The sequence below is a fragment of the Kryptolebias marmoratus genome, linkage group LG10, assembly GCF_001649575.2.
Source record: "Kryptolebias marmoratus isolate JLee-2015 linkage group LG10, ASM164957v2, whole genome shotgun sequence".
NCBI classification, from domain to species: domain Eukaryota; kingdom Metazoa; phylum Chordata; class Actinopteri; order Cyprinodontiformes; family Rivulidae; genus Kryptolebias; species Kryptolebias marmoratus.
The window spans coordinates 12632946-12643935 of NC_051439.1; the positions used below are offsets into that span (position 1 = coordinate 12632946).

At 45.8% G+C, this 10990-nt stretch overlaps 1 protein-coding gene across 6 annotated transcripts in view; it reads left to right on the forward strand.

Annotated features, from left to right (window-relative positions):
• The first annotated feature begins 2902 nt into the window (after positions 1-2902).
• Positions 2903-10990, forward strand: part of eml1 (EMAP like 1) — a 32444-nt gene continuing 24356 nt past the window's right edge. For all 6 annotated transcript variants that reach the window (XM_017416988.3, XM_037977904.1, XM_037977905.1 and 3 more), the window contains exon 1: positions 2903-3056. In XM_017416988.3, coding sequence (XP_017272477.1) covers positions 3029-3056 — 28 coding nt within the window. In that variant the 5' untranslated portion in view covers positions 2903-3028. The remainder of the gene's footprint in view (positions 3057-10990) is intronic.

The following is a 10990-nucleotide window of genomic DNA, read 5'->3' on the forward strand; positions in this document are numbered from 1 at the left end:
AAAAAAAAAAAAAAGTGTCTGCCTGCTCTGGAATCCCCTCTGTCACACCTCGGCTGTTTCTCAGCGGGGGAAGAGCTGCTGCTGCCCCCAGCCAGAGGAAGACTTCCTCTCTGCAGTTAATCCTCCTCCAAAAATACTCCATAGATGGACCCCTCCCACTCGCCAAGCCACGGCCTGAGGCTCAGATATTATTAGTTAGGGCTTTTAATTTGGTAAATCCTTGTTTTCCTTGCAGCTCCAGCAGTAGTTGGCGGCTGACCTGCTATGATTTCACCATCCTGGGTGAAATGTTTAAGTGGCAACATGACCTGAAGCTTTTGTTTCTCACTAATAGGCTGATTTAAATTAAAAACGTACCCAATCACCTGTAAATAAAGGATCTGGCAGGTTCCCTCTTCGGTGCAGGTCGGGCTTCCGCCGGTTGTTAAAACCTGTAAAAAAAAAAAAAAAAGCTGCGAAGTGTAGCTCTTCGCCACAAGTCCTCAATTAGGGCTTTTCCCACAGAGTCGTAAAAGCGTTAGTGGATTCATTCAGAGGCTGTTAGATCCAACACTGTCAGGAGTTCATTAGTACCTGCAGACACGGCTACTGAGGCAATTGGAGGATGATTAACAGGGACCATTAAAACAGGCTGAACGCCTTTTCATTTACCCCCCCCCNCTTTATTTGGATAAATGCTCGCAAATAAAAAAAAACAGGTCCAACTCCATGATTTAACCTATTTTAAAACTATTACTTATAGGAAATTACAACTTTTAAAAATATTTTATGATATTTGAACATAAACGGACAAGAAGTCTCTCAAATTCGTTGATTTCTTGCCTTCTTTTATGTGACTATTATTAATTATGAACCTTACTTTATATTAATAAACAAAAGCTACATTACGTTTATGTCTAAATAAACATCTCCAGTGAACTGGAACACACCAAGTTAACCCAAATATAAAAGAGCTCAGTTTAGGCAAAAGTCTAAAAAATAGACTGTATCGATCGTATAATAAGAACTAATCACTTTAGACATGCTAACATGTACTTTACACAACAATCAAAGTTAAAAAGATAAAGTTAAAATGCTTTTTTAATCTGTTTTATCCATAAAAATCATAATTCCTTCTTATCTAAATAAGAATAACAACATAGCTCTGTACTGAAGCAGCTGCATTTAGAAATCAGGGCGTTAAACTTGCAATTTATGATTATATCATTTTTTTTAAATGACAAATCCAAACCATTCATTTATGCTACAACATTTTTTTGTCACCAACACACTAAATGTAAGACTTAAACTCACATTGTTATCTTTTTAATGTGAACAAAAGAAGTAAAACATTCAACTTCAATAATAAATTCATCGAATTGAAGCGTTTTATTGACAAACTTCACAATAATGACTGAAGTACCTTCCCTTTCTGCGGGGCTGCTCGTGTGCAAACACTGCCGAGTAATCCGGAGATGTCAGACTAGATTAGATTAGACCCAATTGAGGATTCTGAAATGTCTCTCTGTTGACCTTTAGCCCCACGCTGTTTAGATTTCAGCTCATGGAGGCCATGCCGGTGACTCAGAGGGAACTGAAAAGAAGCCAAGAGCTGCATTAGGAGCCGACTGATGGGGAGAAAGTTCATTTTAATGAGAAAACTGGGGGTGAAACCTTTATGGGTCGGCTGCAGCGGTGTCATTAAAACAGTGAGACAGTGAGAGTTAAAGTGGGAAGAATAAGTCTATTCATGTAAACTTATTGAAGATGATCAAAAGGGCACAAATCGGTTTCTGTTTGCCGGAGCTCACGGGGGGGTCGAGAGGGGTGAAGGTCGTGTTTGCCCGGAGAGCCTTCGAGCTCCTCTCCAAACAAGAGCTGCGGGTCAAACGTGGAAACGGGACCCTGGTGTGAAGGGCTGAAGTGCTCGCGGGCTCGGAGGGTGGAGGGCTTACTGACGGGAAAGATAACAGAGCAGGAAGCCCTCCAACATCTCCGCCGCCCCACCCCACCCCGCGTGTTCCTCCAGGATCACGAGATAAAACCCCGCTCCCCTGCCATTAAATCCTCACCTCCCCGACTCCGGTTTTGCTGGACAAGTCGGAGCGTCTGACCCCCGCTCAGTCACATGCCCAAACCCTCTCCCCTCGTGATAATCCTCGCCGCCAGCTAACAAAGGGTTCAGCTGAGGGAGAAGGAATTCAGACCAGGATTGTGCAAAGTTTGGGGGGCGAGATTAATCAGAGCTGCACAATGTTCGGCACGTTCAAGGGGAAGGGTGTGGGGTGGACTTTTGTGCGCTCAAGAGCATTTTCAATCGCCTTGCAAGCACTTTCCTTTGTGTTGTCGTTTATAAAAGGATTTAGATACAGGTGTGGAAGCCACCTGTGATGTTGGAGTCCTTTCCTAACCGTTCGGACGCGTCGAACCACGAGAAACACCCGCTCGATCATCCCAGTTGCAGTCCCGAGCACGGAGTCATCTGACGGTGGAATTCGTTTGGTATCCAGGCCACTGCGGCTCAGCGAGACGCTACAGCCTCCAACAGGAAAGGCCAAGTACTGCTGCCAGAGAAGGCCGAACTCCTCCAGGCCGGTGCGGGTTTGGGCCAGCAGGTTCCTGAAGCACAGAGTTCGACCTTGTTCGTGTTTTGTCCTCTAAGTATTGATCAAACTGGTTCTTGTCAGAAAGCTTGACTGTTGTGTTGATGGTGAGTTATTTATTGACACAGGAAACACACTGAAACCGTATCCAAACGGGGCCCCTCGTGTATGCAAGCAACAGCACTCTAAGGCAGGGCCGCCGGTTACAGATTTAGTGTCCAATAGCGCGGCGGGCGAAGGCTTGACTGACGCGTCTTCTGGCCACTGGTCAGAGGGTTCGGGGAGGCTGGGAGCGGAGGGGGACAGTCGGAGCAGAAAGCGAAGGAAATTAGCTGCACAGAGAGGCCAAGCAGCACAGCAAAGACCGAACAGCTGAAGGGACTCGGGCTCTGAGAGGACAAATCGGAAGACCCCCCGTCCTGGTCCTCCTCTGTCCGCCTGCAGCCATGTCTGACTGTGAGGGGTCACCAATGGGTGAGAAAGACTCTTCCCTGAACCTAACGCCACGTTAGACATATCTGAGACAAGCGGAGGCGTTTAGGTGTGCGTTTCTGCATTGTTTTATTTAAAGAGAGACCTTTTTTTTTATTTTTAATTTCGTTTTAGTCGAAGGTTTCTCCACTGGAACAGCTCACCCTGCAAGTATTCGGCTGCAGCAGGGAGTCAGTTTGAGGCCTTTTATGGACACTTCCTTCCAATTTCGTCAACAAAAAATGCACAATGACTCACTGCAGGTTTTATTTATAGATATCTAGATAAGACATTTCGGAATGGAGGTGAAGGGTGCGTTTTTCCCCGCTGTGGAGAGGAAAAATGTGCAGTTCTGCATGGGACGTTTGAGCGTAAAGATGTGGTAGATGGATATGCAGGTGTCTGTTTGTGTGTTTGTGTGTGTGTGTGTTAGTAAATCAGTAAGTGATGGGCCATTTCCCACAAGTGCAGCCAAGCTGACAGAAGAAACGAAACCTTCCTCCTTCCTGGCTGCCCCTGCTAACAGAAACAGTCAGGTATAAATAGAAACCTTCCCCCTTTTTCTCCTTCCGTCTCCGAGCCTCCCTCTCTCACCTTTTGTCTCCTTGTTTGGGTGTAATTCATCCACGATTCCCTCTCTGGCGTAACTGAACATGACTCGGCGGCGTGAGGAGCCTTCTGAAGACGCCGCTGTGTCTGACGGACGAGCCTGGCCCTCCTCATCGTATAACATCAATCCCTGATGGCGTCAAACACGACCAGATCTAAAAGACTGAAACGTCCAAAAACTCATTGTTTCCTTTTTTTTTTTTGTTCATCCTTGTCTGGATAGTTGTTCGATGAGCTCACAGCGAGGCAGGCAGAGGTAAAAAGCGTTCTCAGTCTGTTATAATACTCTACGAAAGGCCAATCAAACGTGTGCCGTGTTGCCTTTTAGGTTGCACAGGTTCCCAAAGTGTCAGGATACAGGCAGCAAAGATGTGGTCTGTGGGAGGAAGTGTTTAAAGAGAGAGAGGAGAAGAAAAAAAAAAGCCTTTTCAGACATAAACTGTTTAGAATAGCACGGTGGCACATGGAGGAGATTTCTGGCTTTCAGTAAACAAGCTCCCTTCACTTCCAGAGAAGGGGGGAAAAAACGTGCTTTACAGGATAAAAAAAGAGCACCAGGAAATGTACAGGAGGAACTGGTGTTGTAAAAAAAAAATAAAGAAGTGTTTTTCCCAGGATCGGACGTAGCTGCCCAACAGTTCAGGCTCCAATCGGAATCAGGCGGAGCAGCTTTAACACCCAGACTCTCCGATTCGTGCTGTAATATGTGCAGAATGTGGTCACGGATTGTGCTCCTTTATGAAGTAAGACCTTCTATGCGGGGGGGGGGGTCAAACATCTGGCTCGGAGCATCTGTTGCTTCAGATGATCGGTGCTCCTCCAGATGTGCGCATTACATCCAATACAACCTCATATCTGCTGGCTAAGCACTTTCAGCATTAGTGCAGGAAGTCCCTCACGTTACTAAACACAGCTGATGATATTTCTATATAGTTAGATGATATAAAACTGAACAAACACAGTTTACGTTTGTTGATGTGATGTCAAACCGTCTGTTGTTACTGCAGGGTGCACACAATGTCCTGTTTTTTAACTTGATGCTAAACTGCAGCTGGAGTCGGCCATGCTTGTTGTAGAAACAGCCGGTGTCCTGCAGATGGCACCATGAGAACATTAAACGGGCCGATTGAGCGCCTAAAAGGAAGTAGAGATGTGAAAAAGGGATTAGAGGCACAAAAGGAATGAAAGAGGGGGGAAATGAGGGTGGATGGGTGGGTGAAAGGGAAAAGCAATCCTGACTTATAAAAGTGAGAGTCACTGAGGCGTTCTGGTTGTCCCTGCAGACTGTGCACACATGTGAGCACATGTGTGTGTGTGTGTTCAGACAGGATGGGGAAGGCCTCGCAGCCCGCTGACGTCAGGCCTCCATCTGTGCCCTGAATCAAACTACGAGGAGCTTTGCTTGACGCCTAAACCCTTCCCCTCAGTTTTAGGAGCAATCATTCGCAGTTTCATCTCTCTTGATTCTTTCTGTGATTCTTTGCGTGCACGTGTGACGCACGGACACAAGATTGAGTCTTGTGTCGATATGAGCACTGGAGGAGCGAGGTGCTCTGACTGGAAAGTGGAAAACAAAGAGGAAATCACGAGGCGTGAGGGGAAAAAAGGCGACAAAATAAACAAGGACATGTTGCAGTAAGGGTGTGGAGCAGGCGTAAATGTCGCTACGAGCACGTGGATGTTTCCGTGCACGTGCAGTGTGTTATCTGTGCAGTGTGTTCAGCTGTTCAGATCGCTGTGTGTGCTCCGTGTGTTCAGGCCGGAGAGACCAGAGCAGAGTTCCTGTTTGGTCCAGGAAACACGAGGAGTGACGAGGAGTGAAGAGATTAAAGCTTGAGATTAAACCGTGAAAATCCAGGAGCTCTGAGGCGTGTGTGTGTCTGCATCACACACACACACGCCTCAGAGCTCCTGGATTTTCACGGTGCCTTTTAGAGAAGTAGGTCGTTTTCGCATCAGCTGAGCTCTTTCGCTGTTCGCTGGATCGCACACATCATCGTTTTGCCTCGTTGACGTGTAGATTAGACGATTCACCGTGGTTGTGGCCCTTCGCTCCACTTCTGTGCTGTCATAAAAGTGGATTTTAGGGCAGGGGAAACCCAGGTATTAAAGGTCGACCTGTTGTATCGTTTGTTCTGGCGCCACAGCGAACGTCTGCTTCTTCCTCGCCCGTTAGCTCACGCCGTTCCTGCAAACGTGAGTCCTGGATCTGGATCTGCTCGTTCTGCTTCCTTCTCTCCCTCCTCATTAGGGTTTTTTATTTTTTAAACTCCTAATCAGGATCCAAAAGTAGAAATGCGGACATTTTAACGCCGCCTCAGAGTCTCACAAGCGCTTTAGGAAAGGAAGAGAAGTTGGCCTTTTTGTACCTTTTCTGCTGACTTTTCCAGATCTAAAATCTAAACTGTCTGAGTTTAGGTTCATCCTCGAGTCAAGGATTTCCCCCCTTTTCTTTTATTTTTATGAATTCAATGTCTGGAAGATAAACACAAGTGATTCTCTGTCAAACAGTCACATATTTGGACGTTCAGACTCCTAAGGTTTGTCCTTCAGTGTCAAACAGAGCAGGAATGTAAATATTCACTCATGTTTTAAGCATGCAGTTTATGGTTTCTGCATATTTTACCAAAGTGAAACGCTGAAAGCTCCAGTGTTGCCACTACTATTGGCTGAAGAGACCGTTTTTCTGGAAAAGTTTGTCTCTTTAGTTCCTTTCAAAGAGAAAGATATTCAGGGTTTTATATTCCTGCAATCAATCTGAGGACTAAAAGGACTCGTTGATTTCTTTTTTTTTGTACAAACATCTGCTTAAAACTCATTAGCTAGCTTATAATACATTTTAATGAAGACAACTAACATTTTCTCTCGAGACAATAAGAGATCGGTTTTATTTTATGCACATAGGTGACTTATTTTAGACCCCAGAGGGTAAGTTAAAGAGAGGCAGAGTCAAAAATAAGCCTCAAAAAAGCGATGACCGTGTGAAAGCTGTAAGCCAGATGTTAAATGTTCTTGATCCACGAGCAGCGGATGACTCTGATGGTCACAGATGTGGGTTTTTTAGGTGTCTACAGAAGATATGATTGATAAAAACACCCCTCACTTTCTGGTTTTGACGAGAATATTTTGCGCTGAAATAAAACTGAATGTGTGGAAGCTTTGGGTGGGAACTGAGAGAAAAACACAAGTCCTACAGCAGAGAGAGACACACCGGGTGAAAGGAGTCAAAAGTGTCTTTGTTTTGATGTAGAATCTATACTCGGACGAAAAAAGGCTTTGAAAGTGTGAAACTTTTAGATGATTCAGAAGTTAGAGCGACATCATCAACTGTCATTCTGAGGGGAAAATATGGAAAACTTAAACTGGGATTTTAAAAACAATCCTAAAAGGTTTCAAAATACCAGTTCAGACACACAAAGTCCAGCTTCCTGTGAGTTTTTTAAACTTTGAATGATGTTTCTGCTGTGAAGTCTGTCTGAGCTGTAGAGCTCCAAAGAGTTCACCAAAATCCCATTTACCGCCATCGTTTCGATGTCTTTTTTATGTATAGTTTTGTTAATTTTGTGCGACGTTCCTGCCACCAAAGGTCCACGCACGTTGTGTCATTTTCATGCTTGAAGACACGGGCTCCCTCTAAGGTTCTTCAGTTTCGGTGTGTGTGGATTTCACGGTCTTGTAATACATTCCCAATGCAGCTGAGCAAAAACGACTGCATCAAGCACAGGCGCTGACCCAGTTTTTTTCGAGTGGGATCGTTGTCGTCATCGTCTCGGCTTGGCTGCTGCCCGTGTGTGTGTGTGTGTGTGTGTGTGTGGCCCACAGCGGCTCTCTGCAGCTGCTGTTCGAGCTTTGCCTCTGCGCTCACATCGTCCAGCTATCGAGAAGCGATGATGTGACCCTGGCAGGGCGAGAAGGGAAGGTTGATCGGGGAAGTCGTGTGACGATGCGAGGAGGAATCCAGCTCCCCGGATTTTCTCAGTTTCCCACTCAGACTGAATGTAGGTCAGCCGTTCTCAGCAGAGGCTTACAGTCATGGTTTCTATTTGATGCTCCTGAGTTAAACTCACTCTTTACTCCGCTGACAGATTTGGACAGTAATAAATTGACATGAATCTCCAGCCTCTGTCTTCGGATCAGGCGTAACATCAGAAATGTCAGAAATGACAGGTCATTCTTCTCCTCACCTGGGAGTAAAAGTGCCGGCTGATTTATTTGCTCCTCTCACATTCGAGTCGGTCTAACTCTTCCTCTGCCCTCTCTACTCGCTCCAGGAAGTCCAGGGAATGTTGTCGGAACAAGTGTCCCGTCTGCGTTTGGGCCCACAACCAGCTTGACGAGGAATCAGGCTGTCGTTCTTCGACCGTCTGACTGTATCAGCCTTTTCGACAAGGCTTTTTTGGTTCATCACTCTTCACAGAAAATTCATTAATTTACTGAGTTTTGTTCGTTTATTTCTTAAAGTCCTGCTGCAGCTCTTCACAGTGAGATGACAACTCTCTGTGATCACCTCGACACCAACCAAGTCTGGCCAAATTATTAATAAATGATCAGTTTTCTTTTACTATACGGAGAAGATAATGTTCGACTTAGGGATCCTGTGGCTGCAAAACGAGCCCAAATCATCAGCCTTCCACCACCGTGCTTCTCAGTTGAAACGACATGTTTGAGTTGATTCGCTGGATTTTGCTGTCCATCTTAAATGTGAAACTTTTTACCCGTTTGGGTTGAAACTCAGCACTTGAATGAACCCTTCGGAGCTCAGGTTGGATTAATTGATGGTGTAAAAGCACAAAGCAGCCCAATAAGCAGGACGGGCTCCCAGATGGTGGCTGGATCATACAGAGGATTGACCCCATTTGCTCCTCAGCTCTGGATTTGATTTGCTTGTAATCCCGGCCCCCGCCGACAGACTGACTGATCATCTGCTGATCAAACAAATGTCAGCAGTTTCTTTCCTGACTTAAAATAAAAACAAAAAAAGAACAGCCCGCAAATGCTGAGCGCGACCTTCAAGAGCCACCGGAAAACGAGCAGCGTCAGCAGCACAGGTGGGAGACACGGGCCCGAGACGAGAAACGAGGCCAGGTTGCAAACCTTTTCTTTTAGATTTAGCACACCGAAATGTGGAACCATGACGCCGGAAAGCACAACTCTGACTCCTATCTCCCCTAATATAGCTCTTTAAATATCCGACAGACACTCATTTTGTTGGGAATGTATTCCAATTTAAGCTGCCTCCTCTCCCATGAGCACGAAGGCCAGACCTGCCCCTAATCTGGACACCAAATCAGACGAATAATCTGAGCCTCCCAGACAAAAACACACACACACGGTGGGAGTTCACTGTGAGCCACAGAGCAGGACGTTGGGGCTCGTCGGCAGCTAAAACCATCCCGTTCCTGCACAGATCTTGGATGTTTTTCCTACGCCCAGTTGTAGACGAGACTGGAAGCGAGGAGCAGCTTCTTTTAATCCCACAGAACGGGTGGCAGCACTCGTCTACAAAGAGCAACTTGTTTTCTTCCTAATCCTGGCTGCTGTGAGGCTTAGCCTGTCTGCAGCAGGCTGGATGTTATTGTGTAATAAGTGCTTTTCCCCCTCAGAGACAGATCTGAGATCGGGGGGGGGGGGGGTTGTCTTGAAGTACTCAGTCGTTCAAATCACCCTAAAGGTCGGATCAAGCCTTTGAGAAGCCTAGAATGGTGGACAGATAATAAGCCAGGGCGATCAGAGAAACCAGCGTCTTCCCGTCTGCGTTGGAGGAGTTTCGCCAGCTCCATCTTGTGATCCGAGGAGAAAAGGATCGGGGGGGTGAGGGGGGTGGGGAGCGTTTCCAACATGAATGTAGGCCACAGACTCTGATTTCCTCTGGCTTTTTTATTTTTCCCCCTTCAAGCTTATAAATTATGCAAAGAGATCCCTCCTCTTGAGCTCAAGCGAAAGTCTAAAGCCTCAATTTGAAAACACACCCAGTGCCCCCCTCCCCCCCTTACCCCCCTTCCTTCAGTATTTCCCCCGCACTTTTTAATTTGGGTTTCCTCTCTATCCCGTTCTCCTCTCTTGTCCTTGTTTTAGGGATCTCTCGGCCTCTGCGCAGCCTGCAGCGGGCCAGATAAAGCAGCCAGATGGAGCTCGCAGTGATAATCTCGTTTAGCCCTGGCAGCTTTCAGCAGAAACGTTTTGGTGGGATGCAGCTCCATTATGTTTTGTTCCTGTTCGGCTTTGCTCTGTAGTCTTGAAGCTTGGTCGTATAATCTGACAACATTCAGCTCTTAGTAAAGATTTTCAAAAATAATGCATGGATGGATGGATCGACAGCCTTCATTACCAAAGGCTGTGTCTTCTTTCTGATGGATTCGTCTCGTTAGCCACAAATTAACTTCATTTTTTTGAACCATTCCTTTAAGAGGAGTGCAGATTTCCTGACATGAAAGGGATTTTGCCTTCCACAGCACAAAAAACTACAAAAAGTCTTTAAAAAACCAAAGAAAAACAAAGCATCCGGACTTCTGTTTTGTAGCTGAGGAGCCGTTCCAAGCTTTCAATGCTAAGTTCATTAATTAATCGTATTTCTTAGTACGCCACCCTGAACGCATCTTAACAATTTTAGGGCTCCAGAGCTTCCTGAAGAATTGAAACTGAGATTTAAAGATCTTTGCAAACAGCCTTAAACGTATAAAAATAGTATTTTTAATCATTTTGGACAGATTGTCTGGAAACAGTCACCTTATTTTAACGCAACAAATAAGTTATTTGTTCTTTTTTTTAAAGTTTCAACATTAAAAATAATTACATGTTTTGGGGGGATTTTTGCCTGAGGAATAAATTGAAGAGGTACTCGTTGCAAACTATAAAATAAAACATTAAGAGGTTATCCCGAACAGTGCAGTTTAAAGGCGTTTCCCTGTTATGTCGCTGGGCCCGTTCTGAAATGCGGGCATGCGCTGGATGTAAACAGGAGCCCGGTCACGTGACTGACCTGCATCTGGCTGGTGTCTCATCGGCTGCTGCTGCCAGTTTCCAGCTGTGAACTGACAGCAGCGTATTTGCCATTTTTATGACCTCCTTTTCCTTTCTTCTTTGCTCTGTTTTGACTTGCATTTTCTAACCCCCCCCCCCACCCCCTCGGACTCTTTCTTCAGTCTTTTCTCCTCTTCTGTCTTTTTAAAATCAGCTTTAATGTCTTTTTTTTTATTGCGCTCACCCTGCCCTGTTGGTTTATTTCCTGTATTTTTCTCCTCCCTGGGTGAAGTAGGAGGATCTTTGCGGCAGGCCCGGCCCCCCCTAAGCTCTGACTCGTCCACCCTGCGTGACATGGCGGGGGGGGG